The sequence below is a fragment of the Physeter macrocephalus genome, chromosome 11 (genome assembly GCF_002837175.3).
Source record: "Physeter macrocephalus isolate SW-GA chromosome 11, ASM283717v5, whole genome shotgun sequence".
In the NCBI taxonomy this organism is placed as follows: Eukaryota; Metazoa; Chordata; class Mammalia; order Artiodactyla; family Physeteridae; genus Physeter; species Physeter macrocephalus.
The window spans coordinates 121,997,507-122,021,518 of NC_041224.1; the positions used below are offsets into that span (position 1 = coordinate 121,997,507).

Below are 24,012 nucleotides of genomic sequence, written 5' to 3' on the forward strand. Positions count from 1 at the left end.
GGCCATGGTTCACGGGCCCAGCCGCTCCGCGGCATGTGGGATCTTCCCGGACCGGGGCACGAACCCGTGTCCCCTGCATCGGCAGGCGGACTCTCAACCACTGTGCCACCAGGGAAGCCCTAAAAATTATTTTTTGAACTTTGCACACCATATGATGCCAGCCACAGTGACGCAGTTTCCAAGTTATCCTGTTAGCAGTTTCATTGCAGATCTTTTAGTCTCACGTGGCAGTGGGACTATATTCATTTGGATAACTCCATTCTCAGTTTTTGACACAAGACAAGGGGGGGTCATGGATAATTGATGAAAGCTGTTTTGCAAAGAAAGCCTGGCAACAGTCTGATGATGTCAGCCTTTCCCTCCGAAACTACCTCCACCAATCCCCTCTTATACACACAGTTGCCAACTGACTCATGGGAACAGACAAGCTATACTGCTGTGACAGACGATCAGAGTATAATTTTCATTATGTCATGACTTGCCTGTCTTCTACCCTCAACTTGCTGCTGTTGTAAATGGTGCAAACTGCAGGATATGTAGCTTAGAATTGAATTATATTGTGAGATTTTTATCATTTTGTACTTTTTGCAACTGTCTCATTCAGTTATTTACAAGACCAGTCTATTTTATATTTTATTAGCATTTGTGTTTTACAGGAATGTCAAACAATATAGCAATTTTTGAAGCTGAGGTGTGAGAAGAGAAAGATACTAGACAGAAGCCTACAGAGAATTCCTAAGAATTACAGTCTTCTGAGTCATTTCACTAAACCCATACAATAGAACCCAGAAAAAGTCCATCTTCACACCGAAAGCTACTTATCAGTGGGTTTTACGTGGGGCTGATAAGCCAAGTTGTACTATCCAATTTTGTGTCATGTCACAGCCTACAAATGTAGTAATAGCTCCAGCAAAATGGAAAAAGTACTTTACTACAGATCATAATCATTTGACAAAGGCGCTGATTACTTCAAACAGCTTTTAGACTCTCAAAACAATAAAGTGTTTGTTAAAACAAAGTCACAATCAGTGAAAAGGCTCAGGAAGCAAGATACTTCAGAGCAAAATTTATTATCTAGAAAAGGAAAAGTCATATAGTTGATGAGCGCTAACAATGACATGTAAAATAACAGTAAGTAAAATGCTAGGACAAGATGAAGTCTGAGAAATTGAAAAGGTTCCATCTTAAAACAATATAACAAGTGGATGCATTCGTGACATGTTACATGATGCTGAAGAGTTTTGTGTAATTAGCTGAAAAATAACAGCTTCTCTATTCAGGCTGATGAGTCAACGGATTTCACCAATGTCATGTCAAGTTGCTAAATAATAGTGAAACTCAAGAGAACTTTTCTGCTGCCCTAAACAAGCAAAGGTCAAAATATATTTAATGTTTTGATCTTCTTATATGGAAACAAAACTCCACCTTGGAGGAACTATGTCGACATTTGTACTGATGGTGTCCAATCAGTGGTTGACTCCAAGAGAGGTTTCATGCCTATTGTTAAAAAAAGATAGGCTGATGTCGTCATAAGACTGCTTTATTCACAAAGAGGTGCTAGTGTAAAAACACCCTCAGAAATGAAAGAATAAAAGCTCTGGATGATGCTACAAAAAATGGCTAACTTTATTAAACAAAAACTAGTTCCCTCGATAATGTTTTTAAAACTGTGTGAAAATCTAGACAAAGGGCACAAAAACCTCCTGCTACAAACAGAAATTTGATAGCTTGGCAGAGAGAGTTCTCAACAGGCTGTCTGAGCTGAAGGGTGAACTGAAGAAGTACTTTCAAGGAAATTATAGGCCAGAATTTGCTGAGTGAAAATGAAGCATTAAGAACAGAACTTGGGACTTCCCTGGTGGCACAGTGCATAAGACTCTGAGTTCCCAATGCAGGGGGCCTGGGTTCAATCCCTGGTCAGGGAATGAGATACCACATGCATGCCAAAACTAAGAGTTCGCATGCCACAGCTAAGAAGCCCGCGTGCCGCAACTAAGACCTGGTGCAACCAAATAAATAAATAAATAAATATTTAAAAAAAAAAAAAAAAAAAACAGAACTAATCATTCTAGGTCATAATGAAAGTAATGGGCTCCTGACATGTTAAAAGCTCAAGTAAATCATCATTATCAATAACTTTACTAACATACACTTTGTTAATCTAGATCCAGATAAAAAAGACTTGCCTATATTTTTATATGTTAATGTGTATAATTTTTATATCCTAATTAATTTCTCTTAAAATTTCCATTAAAATGAAAATAGAAAATTTAAACCACAGCAATGAAGGAAAATATGCAAAAAAGCAGTAAAAACAGATATAGTAATTTAGGATTAAATTGGGAATTAATTTCATATCAGCCCCCCAAAATAATAACAATAATAGGTTACATAATTGTCACTCTTTTATTTTAAGGAAAAAAGACATTTTCATTTACTGGAAGAGATAAATTAACTCTGCTATCCATTACTATGCCTTTCTCAGCAACTAGGAGTCCCTCATACGGACTTTCAGTTACACTGTCAAGTACCTTGAAAGAGATTATCAGAAAATAATTGACTACAAATAAATGCATACGGATCTAGAAAAGTATGATGTTTACTTCTTACCAGTCGAATGAGCTGCCTGTCTAGCCATCTAAGCACATCTGGACCTTCTTCTGTTTCTGCTCTATATATTGCCAGCCGAGCCATAAGAATGGCAGCTGCCTCCTGGTCAAAAGATGCAGCAATGTTTTGGATTTGAGTTTGAGCATCTGCCCAGCTAAAGACAAGAAGAAGAAAGCAAGAAGTGCTGCTAAATTATTATATTCATGATATCATAGTTGGCTGTCACACAGATTTAAATTTAAAAGATACAGAAAATTACTTCAATATTTCAAAATTCCAATATTACCTAGAAAAATTAGCTTTAAAAAAAATCACTAGTAGTAGTTTCAGCATAGTAGTCACTGTTTTTCAGAAAAATATATCCAAACCTAATAAAATTCTCTAAAATAACTGTAAAGGTCGATTTCCAAACACATTCCTTAAAACATTAAGATTTTTACATGTAAAAATGTGTGTGCATATGCACATAGATACACAAGTTGGTATATCAGACTTTAAAAATTCACTTCTTCAATTTTATAAAAGCAAAAATATTGAAATAGAAAAATAAAAAATAAAGTTTTCTCCCAGACTAAGTAATTGTCATTTACTAAACTGGAAAATGAATAAAGTATCAGAATATTTTCTCATTGGTCTTTAATTCAATTATTAGTGATAAAAATTACATAATTAAAATTATTATATATTCTTTTCTCTCCACATTAACACACTAAAACTAATTAAAAATTAATAAGTAAAAATTTTAGTCTAAGGGATAAATTAGAAATTACATACAAAATAGCAGTAATTTATTAAATTCACATGTTCTATAAATCTAATCCAAACTGATCTTGGGTAGACCCAGCAATAACTTTTGTTTGTTTGTTTAACATTTCACAGAGTTTTGTAATACTTCAGCTGATCTTAGTTCTAAAGTACCTCACTTTAAGCAATTCTGGCAATAGTTATAGACTTCGTGAAAAGTTGAACCCCTTTTACAGGACTCAAAGATGTAAGACGTGATCCCAAGAAAATCCCGGCAGCAACTTTCAAAATTCTTCTCCTTTCTTCCTCTATTTTTAATTTTTTTCAAATAGACGAAAAATTTAAAAATATTTTCCAGATGACTGATACCCACGAATTATCTCAGTCTAACGAAATACCAAGAGGCAGAAAAGAATGAGAATAAATAAAGGAATAAGAGCTGGTAATTATTTTTTTAAAAGCTACACCATGCAAAGCACTATATATATATATATTTGGCTGCACTGGGTCTGCGTTGCAGCACGCAGGCTTCTCTAGTTGTGGCACACGGGCTCCAGAACACATAGGCTCTGTAGTTTGCACATGCGGGCTCTAGTTGAGGCGTGCGAGCTCAGTAGTCGTGGTGCATGGGCTTAGTTGCCCCACAGCATGTGGGACCTTGGTTCCCCAACCAGGGGTTGAACTCGCATCCCATGCATTGGAAGGCGGATTCTTAACCACTGGACCACCATGGAAGTCCCAAGAGCTGGTAATTTCAAAAGTTATTTTTAGTGCAATTTGAACACTTAGCGATTATACTAATAGTTATTTTTTAATTTTTAAAAAATTTTTTTGGCTGCACCGGGTCTTAGGTGTGGCACACGGGATCTTCGTTGAGCATCTTCCGTTGCCGCACACAGGCTGTTCATTGCGGTGCACAGGCTTCTCTCTAATTGTGGCGTGCAGGTTTTCTCTCTCTAGTTGTGGCGCGCAGGCTTCAGAGCAAGTGAGCTCTGTAGTTTGCAGCACACGGGCTCTCTAGTTGAGGCGCACAAGCTCAGTAGTTGTGGCACACGGGCTTAGTTGCCCAGCGGCATGTGGGACCTTAGTTCCCTAACCAGGGATTGAACCTGCATCCCCTGCATTGGAAGGCAGATTCTTTATCACTGGACCACCAGGGAAGTCCCTATTTTTTAATTTTTTAATTAAAAAATATCATAGAGCTAAAAACAAAGCTGGGTTTTGTTTGTTTGTTTTGGTCATGCCGCACGGCTTGTGGGATCTTAGTTCCCCAACCAGGGATTGAACCCGAGCCCACGGCAGTGAAAGTGCTGAGGCCTAACCACTGGACCACCAGGGAATTCCCAAAAACAAAATTGTTTTAAATTGGTATTTTCCCAACTTGTATGACCATGGTATTCACTTGCTTCAAACTGAAACATAAAGGTGACATTTTTCTTCTGAAAATATCAATATAATGGTTCAGTAGTGAAAATAAATTAGCAAGTAAGCACATAAAAATTTACTACTTAAAAGTTCTTTAGCCATAAATTTAAAATTTTGCTCTTAAAGTTTAAAGGGTTTGTTCACATTGTAAAATCTGTCTTTTGTATTTTCAGTACCCCTTCACTGTGATTCTTACAACTAGTTTCAAACCAAACTTTCCAGATCAAAGTTATTTTCTCTATAAATATAGGATAACTTTTGACTGTATCTCAGGAACTTGAGTCCTTTATTTTCATATGGCTTATTCACTTAACAAATGCACTTGCCTAGGCCCCTAAAGTCATATTTCTAATAAATAAAGAAAAAAAATAAGCCTTGATGATTGAAAATGGTCAGGAGAAGTTAATTTGAAAGAGTGGGTGCTTTGGTGAGACACAATGATATAAATGGCACCATAACACACATAGTATCTCTCTACAACTAGCCTCATAAATTCTGTGTAAAACACTGAAAATATATAAACCCATGAAAAATTTCTCATGACAAAAGTTCCCTTTCTCTTGAATGATTAACCTAACTCTTTTTAGAACTTTTCATTTTACGAATATTTCAAACATAAAGCTATAAGTAGAATAATCTCCTATATATCCATCACCTAGATTTATCAATTGTTAGCAATGTAACATTCTGCTTTATCATTCTCTTTTCCTTCATACACATACACTTTTTCTTTTGCCAAACTTTTTGAGAGTAAGTTACAGATACATCATCCTTTCCCCTAAATTCTTCAGTGTGTACCCTAAGAACAAAAAAATTCTCTTAGATAGCCCCAATTAATTACTAAATTAATGAAATTAAACATTGATAAAATACTATTATCCTATATGTAGACCATATTCAAATTTCCCCAATTGTCTCAACAAGGTCCTCTATAGCAAAAATTTTCCTGAAAGGATTTTATCCAGGATCATATATTGGCTTTAGATGTAATTCTCTTTAGTATCCTTTAATCTGAACTGGTTACTAATACTTTCTTCGCCTTCTAAGACATTTTTGAAGAGTCTAAGCCAGTGGCTTTATAAAATATCCCTCAAATTGGTATGTCCAGTTGTTTCCTTAAGTAAATGTTTTGAATTCCAAGTTAAGTTATACGTGCATATGGGGTTGGGGGTGTGTGCTGAGGGGCCATAAATAAATTGAGATGTTCGCCAAGAATCAATACTTCCAAGTTCATGATGTGCAAATGAACAGATCTAAAGGAAAGCTCAGGGGGCACTTTTTCTTCAAAGGAATAATGTATTCCCTTAACATTCATCTAGGATTTTAAGTCAAAGCAAAGTTACAGCAGGACAATAAATCTCTCTACATACTACCCTCTGCTAAGTAACAAACCATCCAACACAACACTGTTCATTAGGCCATGTCCGTCACTCACCAAAATAGTCTCATGGTTTTCAGAAATGAAGCTAGAGTTTAAATACAGTTCAATAAAATGAGAGTTACAATGCCTTCAGTGTCCATTTTCTAGGCTATGCCTAAATCAGGTTAACTTTATACTGACCAACACTTTTCCTACCCAGACAATCAAGTCCAAAACAAACAGAAAAAAACCAAAAGCCTGTTCACTTCTAGACTCACCTCATCTAAGAATTCTTTCCAGACTAACTTCATTCCAAAAGGTCACTCAAAATAGGAAGCCAGTTTGGGAGCACAACCCAGAATAGTTTTGATATGTAAATCAAATCTCTAACAAATACAACTTACTTCCTAGCAATGGTGGTCACTCGGATACGTCTCTGCCCACTTGAATGCTGATACTGAGTCACAAACTGGATTGCACCACGTCCTCCTTGAGGAATTGGAGCATTATGCTGTATAAATATAAAAGAGTAGAATCTAAGCAAGATCTATTACATTGTTGTCATATAGTCATGGACTGCATATCCTAGCACTAACAAAATTCATTCTAAAATCTATCAGAAGGATGATTATCTCCAGTGCATACAAAACAGTGGTGATTTGCCACGTGAAAAAAAAACGGATTTGGGAGAGGAGAAAAATTATGGAGGATAAGAGGAGTGAGTCAAGTTAGGAAATCAATTTCCTAAGTAATATATAATTTCAAGTATATATATTATATATAATATATATTAATATATATTAATATAAAATAAATATAAAAGAGTAGAATCTAAGCAAGATCTATTACATTGTTGTCATATAGTCATGGACTGCATATCCTAGCACTAACAAAATTCATTCTAAAATCTATCAGAAGGATGATTATCTCCAGTGCATACAAAACAGTGGTGATTTGCCACGTGAAAAAAAAACGGATTTGGGAGAGGAGAAAAATTATGGAGGATAAGAGGAGTGAGTCAAGTTAGGAAATCAATTTCCTAAGTAATATATAATTTCAAGTATATATATTATATATAATATATATTAATATAAATTAATATATAATAATATAATTAATATATAATATATATATTAATATATATACAATATAATAATTTCAAGTAATATATAATTCAGAGAAACATGAAAAAACAAAATGAAGGGAGAAGTGCAAAGAAATTAACAGATAAGAAAAGGCATAAGTGAGGCAATTTTGCCTAATAGTAACTGGATAAAAAGACAATGAGCTAACATAAAAAATAATGAAATAATGTCTTCTGCAGCAACATGGATGGACCTAGAGATAATCAACAGTAAGTGAAGTAAGCCAGACGGAGAAAGACATATATCATAAGATATGGTTTATATGTGGAATCTAAAAAAACAATGATACAAATGAACTTATATACAAAACAGAAACAGACCCACAGACATAGAAAACAAACTTATGGTTACCAAAGGGGAAAGGGTGGGGGATAAATTAGGACTTCGGGATTAACATATACACACTACTATATATAAAACAGATAACCAACAAGGACCTACTGTATAGCACAGGGAACTATACTCAGTATTTTATAATAACCTATAAGGGAAAAGAATCTGAAAAAAGAATAGAAAAATATACATGTATAACTGAATCACTTTGCTGTACACCTGAAACTAACATTGTAAATAAACTACAATTCAATTTAAAAAAAGAAAAAGAAATTGAGCTAAGTTCTCCTCCCCTAGGTACATAAGATGAAAACAGAGCTTTGAGGAAGATAATCACATGATGAAGAGATGACTAACAGAAAACCATTAATGAGAAGAGACCAAGAGTAATATATGATAATGATCCTCAGAAAGAAATAGTGGGGTGGTCAATAGGGAAACTTTCTTCATGCCCTTTGACAACATTTTTGCTTTGTTGCTGTTGTAACTGTTTGTCAATAAGAGGCACTATCTTTTTCACAAATTTTAATTGTAAAAAAAAATTCCTGCACCTGTCTTAGGAAGGCTGACCACTAATACATTGTGGTTCATTTTATGCCTAATAACTATTGGTATATAAGTCAATAATTTATCCATTATATCATTCTTTAATATGATAACTATTTCCTGCAGCAGCAGAAAAAAATTTTTCCAAATATTGGCATCTTTACCTTCCAATCTTTTTCTATAAGTTTTGATATATTAAACTTTCTCATAGGAGGACTCAAATATCATTATATACCTTGAGACACCTAGGAGAAACTAGATACCTAATTACAAAAATGCATAACTAGAACAGAATTTAAGATTTTGTTTATGCTTCAATTTTTTATTAAAAACAAAAGAAAACTAAGACTAAAAGTTGGGTTGCCCAAGGTTGGGCATATGCAGGTTTCCCTGACATCTATATTATAGTATATCCTCTCACCAAGGAGTGTAGCCTTGAGAAACGGAAAATGACAAACAAAAACTCCAAAACAGAATAAGCTTTGGGTCATAAGCTCTGGAAATATTCATGGCCTAAATTAAGTATTTTTTCAAATATACATTTCAGTATTCACATATATAAAGTCATACCTGATTGACAACTTCAAAATATATGGCTAAGGTTGTAGTGGGACTGAGTCCACATATCTTCCATTGACAAGTGCCACCTGTTCCTATCTCCTGTAAAAATAAAACATAGTCTGTTTGAAAACCAGAGAATATAGTTTATTACTATATATATATAAAGGTGAAAAAGTGGAAAAAAATACCAGTAAGAAAAAATCTATTTCAGGTTTCTAACTAATTCAATAAATGTTAGAGGTTTAAGATTTTTTTAAGATCATATAAATATACCATGAAATAAACTTAAGCAATTTTTACACAAATAAAATTATAATTAATTCAAATTCTTGCTAAGTAAATTACAAAAGTATTGACACAAGTTCTTCATATTGTAGACTTTAAAAATATATACCATTTAATGAAGTAATTACAAGTAACATTATCCTTCTATCCAACTAATCTGTGTAAAGAGATAGTGATTTAACATATAACATACGCATATATGAATATAGGTTCTCTGGATCAGAACTGTGTAATTTAAGCAGTCTAATTCCCAAGAAAACTTCTTAGATATAAATTTTTCCATGCAAACTGCTTAAAATTAATTTTTAAACTCTGTCATTGTAAAGATGATTGCACACTTTGTTATTTGTCCCATAATCCTCTCCACAGCTACATGATTCTACCATTTCAAAGTGCCTTATATGTCCACTAGATGTGATAAAAGAAAATAAAGGAATTGAAGCTTAAAAGCTTAAAACTGCTGGCTACTTTGACGGAAATTCTACTAAGGAAAAAAATTTCAGAATTAATTTTGACTTTCAGGAGTCTCCAAATTTCCAAATCATAGTTGTTGTTTTTTCAGGCACGCTCGGCAAGGAATAACTTAGGTATAAAAAAATAGAAGACTGGTGACAGTACAAAAGTTTTAATTTAGGGGTGGATGGGAAAAGGGGTATGTGGAAAGAACAACAACAAATAGAGGTATACCAATGGAAGCTGAGCCACATTCTACTGAAAAACAGCCCACACAATAATTTTGAAAGGAATGCTATAGACTGCCACCCCAGGTCTCTCTTGGATCTGCCCTGAGAATTAACTGCATTTTCTTTTTAGAATAAAGATGACTTACATTTTCAGACACACAGGGTCCTTTAGAATTGAGAGACACACAGGGTCCAATAGCTCCTGAAATCTTTATTTCCCTTGAGGTCTGCAAAATAAGAATATACTGTCAGCCCTCCATATCAGTGGGTTCCACAGCTGCAGGTTCAACCAAACTCGGATTGAAAATACTTGAAAAAAAGTTTTTCAGAAAGTTCTAAAAAGCAAAACTAGAATTTGCTGTGCACAGGCAACTATTTACATAGCATTTACATTTTATTAGGTATTATAAGTAATCTAGAGATGATTTAAAGTATGTGGGAGGATGTGTGTAGGTTACATAAGAATATTACACCATTTTATAGAGGACTTGAGCATCTGCAGTGGTGGTGTGGGGGGAGTGTCCTGGAACCAGTCCCCTACAGATACCAAGGAATGACTAGTACACTTTGGTGTACCATCTTCTATTTTAACTCCCATTGAAAATCTGTCACCAAGACTGGTTTCTTTCCAATCTCCACTAACCCCAAAATTTAAGCTAATGTTATCTTCTATCTAAAAATTTGGAAGCCCAACTCAAGTTTTCTTACATGAGATTCTTTTTCCTGACAAATCTTGAATACCACTATCAAGACAAATTTTACCCCAAACACTGTTCTTCATTAACCTATAAGGGCTTCTTCTGCCTACACATGCATCTCCAAACTACAACCAAACCACACAATTAAAACTATTTCACTTACATTCCAATATAAACCATCCACTCTCACTGGGCAGTTTTCCCAAACATACCATGCTGATTCTCCTAAAATCATTCTCCTCAACCAAGTTAAACTCTGCCATGTTTCAAAAGCCACTCTAAGTCACTGTAAACCATCTAGGATAAATTGTATCCTGCATACATTCATTTTTCTTCCCTAAACCTTTACAGCTCTTTTATAAATCTACTATTGTTTCATTCAATCACATGTGTTAATCTTGTCTTTCTATCAAGAATAAGTTCTTTATAAGAATACCTGTGCCTTAGATATTCCCTGAGATCTCTACAATTTCCTAGCTTAATGCTGGACATATAGCAAGCATTCGATGAAATAAGAGGATTAACAAGAAATATTTAATAATTCAAAATCAATGTGCTTGAAAGACACTTATAAATAACACTAAGCCTTTGGGTTTCTTGAATCCCAAATTTGAAATGAATGATAGAATTGAATAATATCAACAACTTACCAAAAACAATTACTGATTATCCAAATAGAACAGAAAATGTTTCTCTTAAGTTAGATACCAACTCCTGCAATTAAAGAATCTAGCACTAACATAAGCAAATTTGGCCCTAAAAAAACTACACAGGCATACCTTGGAGATATTGTGGTTTTGGTTCCAGACCACCACAATAAAGCAAATATTGAGAATAAAGAAAATCAAACCAATTTTTTTATTTCCCACAAAGTTATGTTATATAACTTTATGTTACATAAAGTTATGTTTATACTACACTGTAGTCCATTAAGTGTGCAATAGCATTATGTCTTAAAAAACAATATACATAGCTTAATTTTAAAATGCTTTATTGCTAAGAAATGCTAACTATCATCTGAGCCTTCAGTGAGTCATAATCTTTTTGCTGGTGGAGGGTCTCTCCTCGATGTTGATGGCTGCTGACTGATCAGAGTGATGGTGGTTGCTGAAGGTTGGGGTGACTGTGGCAATTTCTTTTTTCTGTTTCTTTTTTTTGAAGTATAGTTGATTTACAATGTTGTGTTAATTTCTTCTGCACAGCAAAGTGATTCAGTTACACAAATATACACATTCTTTTTTATATATTCTTTTCCATTATGGTTTATCATAGGATATTGAATACAGCTCTCTGTGCTATACAGTAGGACCTTGTTGTTTACCCATTCCATATATAATAGCTTACATCTGTTAACCCCAACTTCCCACTCCATTCCTCCCCCAGCCCCCTGCCCCTTGGCAACCACAAGTCTGTTCTCTATGTCAGTGAGTCTGTTTCTGTTTTGTAGATAGGTTCCTTTGTGTCATATTTTAGATTCCACATATAAGTGAAATCATATGATATTTGTCTTTCTCTTTCTTACTTACTTCACTTAGTATGATAATCTCTAGTTGCATCCATGTTGCTGCAAAGGGCATTCTTTCTTTCTTTCTTTCTTACGGTTGAGTAGTATTCCAATGTGTATATGTACCACATCTTCTTTATCCATTCATCTGTCGATGGACATTTGGGTTGTTTCCATGTCTTGGCTATCATGAATAGTGCTGCTATGAACATAGGGGTGCATGTATCTTTTTGAATTAGAGTTTTGTCTGGATATATGTGGCAATTTCTTAAAACAAGACAACAATGAAGTTTGCTGCATCGAATGACTCTTCCTTTCACAGTTTCTCTGTAGCGTGCAATGTTGTTTGATAGCATTTTACCCACAGTTGAACTTCTTTCAAAATTGGAGTCAGTCCTCTCAAACCCTGTCACTGCTTTATCAACTAAGTTTATGTAATATTTTAAATCCTTTGTTGTCATTTCAACAATCTGTACAGCATCTTTATCAGTAGATTCCATTTCAAGAAACCACTTTCTTTGCTCATCCATAAGAAGCAACTCCTCTCCATTCAAGTTGTATCATGAGATTGCAGCAATTCAATCACATCTTCAGGCTCTACTTCCAATTCTAGTTCTCTGTTTCCACTACATCTGCAGTTACATCTTCCACTGAAGCCTTGAACCCCTCATACTCATCCATGAGGGTTGGAATCAACTTCTTTCAAGCTCTTGTTAAGACTGATATTTTGACCTCTTCCTACGAATCACAAATGTTCTTAATGGCATCTGAATGGTGAATTCTTTCCAGAAGGTTTTCAATCTACTTTGCCAAGATTCATCAGAGGAATCACTGTCTATGGTAGCTATAGCCTTATGAAATGTATTTCTTAAAAAATAAGACTTGAAAGTTGAAATTACTCCTTGATCCATGGACTGCATAATGGATGTTGTGTTAGCAGGCATGGAAACAACTTGAATCTCATTGTCGATCTCCAACAGAGCTCTTAGGTGACCACGTGCATTGTCAATGAGCAGTAATATTTAGAAAAGAATCTTTTTTTTCTGAGTGGTAGGTCTCAACAGTGGGTTTAAAATATTCAGTAAACCATGCGGTAAACAGATATGCTGTCATCCAGGCTATGTTGTTCCATTTATAGAGCATAGGCAGAGTAGATTCTTAAGGGCCCAAGGATCTCGAGAAATGGTAAATGAGTATTAGGTCAACTTAAACTCACCGACCACATTAGTCCCTAACGAGAGAGTCAGCCTGTCCTTTGAAGCCTGCCACTGACTTCTCTCTAGCTATGAAAGTTCTCAATGGCATCTTCTTCCAGTAGAAGGTTGTTTCATATACATTGAAAATCTGTTGTTTTATGTAGCCACCACCTTCATTCATTATCTTAGCTAGATCTTCTGGATAACTTGCTGCAGCTTCTACATCAGCACTCGATGCTTCCCCTTGCACTTTTATGTTACAAAGCTGGCTTCTTTCCTTAAACCACATGAACCAACTCTGCTAGCTTCAAACATTTCCTCTGCAGCTTCCTCACCTCTCTCAGCCTTCCTAGAATTGAAGGGAGGAGAGGCCTTGCTCTGGATTAGGCTTTGGCTTAAGGAAACGTTGTAGCAGGTTTGATCCTCTATCCAGACCACTAAAACTTTCTCCATATAAGCAGTCAGGCTGTTTTTCTTTCTTATCCTTTGTGTGTTCACTGGAGTAGCACTTTTAATTTCTTTTAAGATCTCCTCCTTTGCATTCACAACTTGACCAACTGTTTGGAACCAAGAGACTTAGCTTTGGCCTGTCTTGGCTTTTGACATGTCTTCCTCGCAAAGCTTTTGATTTAAAGTGAGAGATGTGGGACTCTTCCTTTCACTTGAACACTTAGAGACCATTGTAGGGTTATTAATTGGCCTAATTTCAATATTGCTGTGTCTCAGTGAGTAGAGAGGCCTGAGAAAAGGGAGAGAGACAAGGGAACGGCCAGCAGCTGGAGCAATCAGAACACACACATCTACTGATTAAGTTCACTGTCTTAAATGGGCACGGTTCATGGTGCCCCAAAACAATTACAATAGTAACATCAAAGATCACGGACCACAGATCACCATAACAAATCTAATAATAATGAAAAAGTTTGAAATATTGTGAGAATTACCAAAATGTGACACAGAGACATAAAGTGAGCAAATGCTGTTGCAAAAATGGTGCCAGCAGACTTGCTCCACACAGGGTTGCCACAAACCTTCAATTTGTAAAAAAAATGCAGTATCTGCGAAGCACAATAAAATGAGATATGCCTATACTTAAAAAGTTAAACACTAGGGCTTCCCCGGTGGCGCAGTGGTTGAGAGTCCGCCTGCCGATGCAGGGGACACGGCTTCGTGCCCGGGTCCAGGAGGATCCCACACGCCGCGGAGCGGCTGGGCCCGTGAGCCATGGCCGCTGAGCCTGCACGCCCGGAGCCTGTGCTCCGCAACGGGAGAGGGCACAACAGTGAGAGGCCCGTGTACCACAAAAAAAAAAAAAAAGTTAAACCCTATATAAACAAAAAATAGAGTTAAAGTTATATAACTTTATATATAAGTATAAACTATATAACTTTATACTCATATAAAAGAGTATAAAGTTATATAATTTCCTCTTGTTTTAACAATTAGTTAGGGATGCTCAAGTAAAATTTCATTGTACATTTAACGATGAACATTTTTCTGGTGAACAAATCTCTAACTCCAGGTTTAATGCAAAATAACCACTATTTTTAAAGCATATCTTGAATTTGATTGATGATGTTTTAAAATTATGATCAAGCCTACAAATTTCTCTCTTGGTAACATACATGTCAAGTTTTGGTTCTTACCTTTATTTCTAATGTACCACCAAAGCCCATTTTAAACTGTCCATGCATATCTTTGGTAAAAACTCTTTGAAAAGTTTGCTTGAATAAGGAAGTGTTGAAAGAGTCACCCATTACCATGTATCCTCTGCATGGAAAGAGCAAAAAACAATGTGACACAAGGGTCCATGTGTAAAACCAGAAAAGTAAATTATTTTTCAACACTACCAACAAAATTTTAAAGATATTTCCCAAAATGTGTGATATTAACATTAATTTTAAAAACTCAATTATATGAAAATATCCCCACACCACAAATAATCTCAATTCTGAGGGTACCTGAGTGCCCCAAACACTTGTATCTGTCCTCAAGAATTTTTAAAAATTCTTCTTTAAATAGGTAATACATCTATACATTACAAAATTCAAAAAGTACAAAATGGTACATAGTAATATATGTGTCTCTCCCATCCCAGTTACCCAGTTCTCCCTACTAGTGAAGACATCTGACAGTTCACAGCATTCATTCTCATTATTAAAAATAAATATCTCCATGTGTAGTGTGTGTATACGCATATATTGTCTCTGTGTGTCACACTGAACTTAACAGTGAATGAGAATACAGGCATATTTTGGGAGCATTTTCACTTTATGCACTTAAGTACTGTTAAATTTTTTTCAGTAACCGTGTACCTTTATAAATTTTTTTAAGTTTTAAAAACACTAACTGTCAAATAAAAACTATTCTGAGATGCCATTTCCACCCTAATAAATCAGCAAATCAGTCTGACAACATATTCTGTTGATGAGGCTGTGGAAAAACGGGCATGCTCATAATTGCTTATGGGAATGGAAAATGGTGCAATGCAAAGGAACTTGACAGTATCTAACAAAATTACATATGTATTTTCTCTGTAATCCAGCCACCCCACTATTAGGAATCTATCCCAAAGATAATCGGGTAAACAAAAACCAAAAAGCAAAATATAGGCACAAGTCTATTCACTGAAGTACTATTTATAATAAAAGATTGGAAACAATCCAGATGACCATCTATTAGACTAGCTGAATAAAATACGGTACAACCACACAATGGAGTAATATACAGCTGACCCTTGAAAACCACAGGTTTTGAACTGCGTGGGTCCACTTATGAGCAGATTTTTTTCAGTAGTAAATATTACAGAACTACACTATCCACTGATGGCTGAATCTGAGGATGCAGAACTGCAAATATAGAGGAACCACAGATATGGAGGGCCAACTAAAAATTATATTCAGACTTTCCACTATGCAAAGGGTCAGTTCCCCCAATCCTCAAATTGTTCAAGGGTCAACTGTACTACTATAAACGCATTTCCAAGATACAAGTAAAAAATGCAAAGTAGGGGAAGCTATGTAAAACTTTCTACTGTTTAAATTAAAAGGCGGATATATATATCCATATACAACCTGAGTACAAACATTTACATGTATTTGCTCATCATATTTTTAAAATATTTTAAGTAGTTTTTAAAACAATAAAACAATCAAAAATTACATTAGGCAAAAGAAAAAAACTGATGTGGTATAATTAATCAACGGAAATTTTATTTTTGATAGTGCTAAAGTCCTAATTTATGTTATCTCTGATGCTATTATAGATTGTATGCTGTTAAATTTTGTTTGCTCTTTATAGTTGATCCTTGAACAATGCGGAGTTTAGGGCACAGACCCTTAAGTGCAGTCAAAAATCTGTGTAAAACTTTATAGTCAGCCCTCCGTATCCATGGTTCCACATCCTTGGATTCAACCAACCAAGGATCATGTAGTACTATAGTATGTATATATTGAAAACAATCCACATATAAGTGGACCTGTGCAGTTCAAACCCATGGTGTTCCAGGGTCTACTGTATTTGTTACTATTATACAAAAATATAGTTGAATTTTGTACACTGACCTTGATTTAGAAGTCTTGACAACTTAACATACTAATTCTAATAGTTTGCATGTAGATTTTTTCAGATTTTCTACTTTTGCAAACATGTCATCTAGAATGATCTATGTTATCACTAAACCTAGTAAAACATCCTAAATTAATGTCAACGTATACCATACCCTACTTATCCACTCCCTTTTACAGCAAATCTCTATGAAAGAGCTGTCTATACCTTTACTACTCAGAGTTGCCCTTGGTCCAACAACATTAGCATCACCAAGGGTCTTGTCTGAAAAGCAGAATTTTAAGTCCCATCCTATGCATACTAAATCCAGAATCTATATTTTAACAAGATATCCAACTGACTTGTACATGTGAAATGAAAGTCTGAGAAGCTCTGGTCTATGTCAGCTGCTTCCGATCCCCTCCTCCTGTTCCTTTTCTTATTCACTCTAAGTCAACTTTCAGTGCCCTTAGGAAGGTCACCAATGACCTTCGTAGTGTTAAATTACACAATCTTACAATCTCATCCATTTTTATTGCTTTAAAAAACCGACAATAGGGACTTCCCTGGAGGCGCAGTGCTTAAGAATCTGCCTGCCAATGCAGGGGACATGGGTTCAATCCCTGGTCTGGGAAGATCCCACATGCCGCGGAGCAACTAAGCCCGTGTGCCACAACTACTGAAGCCCATGTACTCTAGGGCCCATGCTCCGCAACAAGAGAAGCCACTGCAATGAGAAGCCCATGCACCACAAAGAAGAGTAGCCCCCGCTTGCCGCAACTAGAGAAAGACTGTGCACAGCAACCCAACGCAGCCAAAAAAAAAAAAAAAAAACCACAGCAATATTCTGACAACTCCCGCATTTATATCTCTAGATATAAATTCAGACCTATCTTCTGAATTGTAGGTTCTGATATCCAACTGCCTACTCAACCTCTCCCCATGGACGTCTACTGGCATCTTAAACCAAACATGTTCAAAACTGAACTCCTAATCTTCTCCCCAAATGTTCTTCCTCCCAGTCTTACCCATTTCAATAAAGGACAACTCAATCCTTCTCGACTCATTTGGTTTTCTCAAACCCCAGATCCAACCTCCTAGCAAATTCTGTCTTCTAAATATACCCCAAATCCAACCACTTCTCACCAGCTGTGATGCCACCACTTGATATTCCTGTGTCCCTCTACGTACTAAAGACAACTAAAGTCAAATGATCCTTGTAAAGCATTAAGTCAGATCATATCACTCCTCTCCTGAAAGCTCTCTAATGACTTCCCATCTCAGTCAAAGAAAAATCCAACAAACTAGGAATAGGAACATACTCAACCTGATGAAGGCATCTACAAAAATCCACAGCTAACATTACACTTAATGGTGAAGGATAAAATGGTTTCCCCCTAAAATCAAGAACAGGCAAATCTATAGGGAAAGAAAGTAGTTTAGTGGTTGTCTAGGCTGAAAGGGGGAGGGGGAGGAAGGAGAAATGGGAAGTGACTGCTAACAGGTACAGAGTTTTTTGCTGGGATAATGTAAATGTCCTAAAATAAAATTATGGTGATGGGTAGAATATACTTAAAAAAACACATTAAATTACATGCTTTAAATAATTTTATAGTATGTGAATTACATCTCAAAAAAGCTACCAAAATAATAATATAAAACAATGACTGAAGGGTATGAAGATGATCTTTTCAAACAGAACTTGTGCCTTTTTAACTGTATTTTAGAAAAAATTTAAAGTAAGCTTTACTGAAAGGAGTATCAAAAACTGTTAATAGCTGTTGCCCTAGAGTGGCAGGATAATGACTGTTTTTTTTTCCATTATTGGTTTATATTTGTAAAGTGTCGTTATTAGTTTATAACTGCAATACTTGTAAAAATGTATATACATACCCAGTAAGGTTAGGACAGCATTTCATCTCCAGGAGACCTGTCTGATCTAATGCACATGCATAGATATCAATAACATGACCAGTCGTAGCGGCGCGATTAGCCAATGCTTCAAAATGCTACAACAGATTTTTTAAGATCAAATCAAAGTAATGTACAAACTTAATCATACTATAAATCTTTTGCCATTAATAAATTAAAATGATCTAAGAAATACTAAAAGAATAATCCATAATAATTTAAATGTGATTTGTTCTAATTTAATTTTCTATAACGTCTCATAAAATGATACAATAACGTCTCATAAAATGATACGATAACTTCTAAAAAGTCTGACATTTTCACATTCTTTTCTTTAAATGCCATTCATTCTAAATGAACTCCTAAATTTCGAGCTAACCTTGAAGAAAGGCATGTTGCTCTTCATACATACACATGATGGAAGAACAACACAGAAGTCTTTTTCCTGGATAAATCTATACTCAAGTAACATGAAAAACAGACAATAGCAAAAGCATTAAGATAAACCAATATAAAACTTTTTTTGAAGCTCTAAGAAATACTCCAAATTCAAAAGGGAAATTAGGTGACAGGAAAAAAAGCATCCATTAATAGTGACAAAAATTATCTGTTATTAATTACACCCTAAAACTATAATAATGACTACCAAAAAGAAATATGAGATAATACAGGACAACTAAACTAAAATTGTAAACTCTAGACAATTTTTTTAAAAAGGGGGGGAGGGATGGGACATTAACAAGCAGAACGAATACAAGGGTATAAAGAATCAACAGTAGTGAAAATGTACTGCCACAAACCCAGATAAAATTGAAGTTACATGAACAGAGAACAACTTATGAGAAAATGACGGACTATTCAAGCTATGAACAATATACATATCTAAAGGGCAGCCTCCTGGAAATGAAAAATTGGAAAATTCAAGAAATTCTTCCTGATGGGAAAGACATTCTTTAACATGAATATTAAAAAAGACAGACAGGTTTTCTCTCAGGAGTAGTTTTTAAAGAGACACCTATTGGTGCCCCCTATTAAGTTTTTAAATATTTAAAACCAGAAAAAATATAACAAATTATCGAGGAAGAAAAAGACTATTTCTCTAATTCTGAGGAGCAGTTGCAGGATCATCACAATATCAGATTTATCATAAAGTAATTATATTCTTCCTCTTCCATCAAATGAATTTTTCTAATAAGGCAAAAAGACTTAAAAACCAAAATTACCTTAGTTCCCTTTTTAACATATTTGGCATTGTCTTTTTCAATGTCATGCCATGATCTTATGGGTGTCTTCAATTCATCTCCAACCACCATTCCAGGCCCCTGAGTGGCTGGACCACCAATGAACATCATGATACGAGCACCAGTGTTGGGAAAAGTACACTATCAGGAAAAAGTAACTCATGAGAAGAGTTTAAAGGAAAACATATGGATATACATTTATGATAGTGAATTTTGATATATTCTTTCTAGAAAACAGGGAAGCATACATTTTCCAAGAATAATCAAATGTTTAAAACAAAATTTAAAAACAAGATGTTTGTGTGAATATCTTTCTTTTGAAATCCTATTCTAATAGCAATGCCTTCCTAATTTTAAAATAATCTATAAACCTGATCCCTATAAGCAAGGATGTTCCTCCTGCTTAACTAGTACTAGATAGGGAAGAGTAGGAAAAGAAGAAGAAAAGAGGGTAACTTTTTCTGTTTGGTTGTTATTTTTGTTTTCTATGCTTAAAATACATGCACAACTTATATTTCTAATTCAAACTGATGGATTGAGTACTTCATTCTACCTCCCCCTTCTTCCCAAGATGCCAGTGAAATGATATAAATGGTACTGTTTAAAAAATAAATAAGAAAGAGTACTATCAGCAGACTATAAATTTTGAGGAATCCAAACAACAGATTGTACTAGATTCACAAAAGAATTTTAACTATATATATTATGTATAATTTAAAATATATATGTACATATATATATACCAAAAGTAAGCCAGATAGTCCCAAGGGAATATCTTAAAAACTCTATATATAGAGTCAAAAAAACACAAAAAGCAGCAATGGGCCAAAGAAGTGCAGTCAGTTCCAGAAACAGCAGCTAATGACAACAGATTTTAGCAATTCCTAAGAACAGCTCTCTGAGAAAAGTAGGCAATCTTCCCAGAGAAGGTTCTTAGCATAGAAATTGGGGGCTGAAAGATACAGAACAGAACACATGTCACAATGAATATCAAAACATATATGACAACTCTCAAGAGATTCTAGAATTAAAATCATGGCAAAAGTAAAAATACCTCAAAGAATGGGCTAAAAAGCATGTCTGAAGACCAAGTTAGAGATATGGAAAATAAACTTGAAGAAACCTTTAAGAAATAGGGGCAAAGTAGGAAAATATGAGGAAAAAAAATAAAGATATGAAGAAATGCAGAAGTCCAGCATCAATCTAATGAATATAGAATAAAAAAGAAAAAAATAAAGTAAGCTGAAGAATGACAGGAGTCTTCAGAATGAAAGGACCTACCAAAAACCAAATATAATTAATGAAAACATAATCAAACCTAAACGCAGCCTAATGAAATTTCAGAACTCTAAAATTAAAGAGAACATTTTAAAAATGTTCAGTGGGAAAAATAAGTTTCCTGAAAAGGATTAAGAATGAGACTACATCAAATTATCCAATAAACTATCTGTTAGAATACTAGCAAGGAATGGCTCAAAGATGCTATTGAAGATAGGGACCCAAAGTACAAATGAAGTGAGAGGGAAAAATTAAAAAACATTTTTAGACATGCAAAAACTCAGAAAATTTATAATAAACAAAAGAACTGAGTACAATCCAAAAGAAACAGGGAATCTAGAAAAAAAATTTTAAGGTATCCTAAGACTTTAATACATGAAAGATTCTCCAGCAAGCAGCAAAACTGCAATGACAAAGAATTACATCTCCTTCTCTATGTGTATAACCACCCTATTCCACAATTAACAATATTTATATATCATATTTGAAATGCTTTTGTTTCTAATTTCTATACGCAGTTATTGAACAAAAATACACAGTGCATTTTCAAGCTACATTATAGCTTCAGAAAAGAATGTCAATGATATATACTTTGATGATAATTTTAAAAATTCATGATTAACAAATCTAGGCAAGAGCAAGGAAAACTGCCTTTTACTTTTCATTTTTATACATCCTTGCATATTGTTTGAATGTTTTTATTAGGTATACTTATTACTTCTATAACATTCTTAAACTAGATTAATAAACAAATAAAAATACTGTTTTCATACTGGGTATCATCCTGCTGAGGTAACAGCAGTCATGTAAAGCTGAAACATCAGTAAAGAACAAGCACAAATTAAAGTATACAAACCACACACCTTCATACCTAGAACTCAAAAAGCATTCAAACTTCAAGTTACTTATAAGTAAAAAAAAAAAAAAAAAAAAACACTAAGTCCCAGTGAGCTATCTCCCATGCAAGCCTTCACACAAGCTAGGGCAGTTTGGGGGAAAGTACATGGAAGAAAGAAGGAAGCTAGCAGCCAGCATAGAACAACTGCCAGATTCAAATGAAAACTTATTAAGGGGCACTAAAGAAAAGCAAAAAAATAATCAAGAGCATGAAAACGAAATAAATAATAAAAGATCAGAGATAAAGTGGTTGAAATAGAAAAAAGGAAAGATCCAATTTATGTATAATTGGAGTTCTTAAAGAAGATAAACAAAACAATGAAAAAACAAACACTTAAAACTGTAATACAAGAAAACTTTATAGAAACAAAATACTTGAATACACATATAGAAAAGGATCACCAGGCACTAGAGAAAATTAACCCACAAGACATACTAGTAATACTCCAAGAAAATGATCAAATAATTTACAAGGGCAAGAGAATTAGACTGGCATCAGTCTCGTCAAAAACAACATCAAAGCAAGAAAACAATGGAGCATCATTTTCAAAAACTATAGGAAAGAAAGTGAGAACCAAGGCTTTTTATATCCAACCAAGCTATCCTTCAAGTATAAAAAGGCCACAGAAAAACAGTTTAAACATTCGACAGGTTAGGAAATTCTGTATCCTTAAGTCTTCTTAAGAACCTTATTAGAAGACAAGTTTCATCCAACAAAGGGACTGAGACTAGTCTGAGTGTATCTTTTTGTACAACTCTTATTTGGAATCATGTTAATGTTTCCCTACACATATATACACATACAAAACAAGAATGGGATTTTAAAAAAAGAAATGCACAGAATGTACAGCAAATGAAAAACATAACCACACTAAGAGGAGGGAGGTTGTGGATAACTAAACCCGTTCACTTTTGAGTACAGTATATTTTGTCCTGTATATCCTCAGAATGTTAAAAACTACTGAGCTCTAACTCTTAGGCTTCTTTTTCAGAGGTCCGAGCTAGAAATTCTAAAACTATTCTATGTGTATTCTAGGACTGAGCAAATAAGTAAACATATTTTGAAAAGTCCGAACCAGCTTCCTGTGGTCAGAGAAGGGAGTTACAAATATGGGAAGGATAGAATAAACCCGGTGGTACTGAATTGGAATTAGATATATCTGAAAGAACTCTTGGTTTTTAATATACAGTGTTTGTGGTTTTAATAGAGACAGACAGAGATGTATGCAGGGGTACTTAGATATATGTGTATATATGCACACATACATAATTATATATGTATGTGTGTATACATACATTTATAGAAACATACATACATACATATACATATGCACATACATATATTTCTTAGCTCCATCCACTAGGACATACAAGCAATGACATTCCAGTAACAGTGAGCACATGAAGCATCTAGATCTGCCTGGTGGAACCAAAGCTAAAAGAAACCAGGGCTTCAAAATGGCTGATATCAGGTCCAGGGCAGGTGTAAGATGAGCCTTGAACATCTTATTGTACTAGAAAGCAAGCAAATGTTCAAACAACGATGACATATAATAAGGACATATAATAAGGACCCAGGAGCCAGCTTGAAGGGGCTCCCACTGGCCAAATTTGGGACAATTTGAGTATCAAAATAAATAATGATAGTAAAGGAATATAATCCATTGGATGAAATAAGAATCCACACCAATATAAATATATAAATGGGGAAGAACAGAATGCTCTTCCTCAAGTAGAAAGCCAACTAATAAATGTAGAAGTTATGGAATTAGAAAGTCACTATTTAGCACCCATCACAACAATAATTGACCAGGCAAGAATCATGAATGGATGCTAAAACTATTGGGTAAAAGTTTGATGAATATACGAGGTATCTCCCCATTAGATACTTAACTCTACAGTGAAAAAAATGTAACTCTACAGTGAAGAAACCTGGCAGAAACCACCTTATCCAAGTGATCAAAGCTAAGTAACAACAGTAGTAATAAAACTTCCTGATATGTTGCACTAAGCAGAACACAAATCAGTTTTGCAATATTCCTGCCAAAA

General features: G+C 34.7%; 1 protein-coding gene across 1 annotated transcript in view; it reads right to left on the minus strand.

Moving 5' to 3' along the window:
• SEC23A (SEC23 homolog A, COPII coat complex component) overlaps window positions 1–24,012 on the minus strand; it is a 62,108-nt gene that overhangs the window by 22,799 nt on the left and 15,297 nt on the right. The window contains exons 8-14 of the mRNA XM_007117510.4: window positions 19,771–19,929; window positions 18,530–18,645; window positions 14,737–14,860; window positions 9,839–9,919; window positions 8,734–8,823; window positions 6,544–6,650; window positions 2,611–2,764 (exon numbers count right to left, since the gene is read on the minus strand). Of these exons, the coding sequence (XP_007117572.1) occupies window positions 2,611–2,764; window positions 6,544–6,650; window positions 8,734–8,823; window positions 9,839–9,919; window positions 14,737–14,860; window positions 18,530–18,645; window positions 19,771–19,929 (831 nt within the window). The remainder of the gene's footprint in view (window positions 1–2,610; window positions 2,765–6,543; window positions 6,651–8,733; window positions 8,824–9,838; window positions 9,920–14,736; window positions 14,861–18,529; window positions 18,646–19,770; window positions 19,930–24,012) is intronic.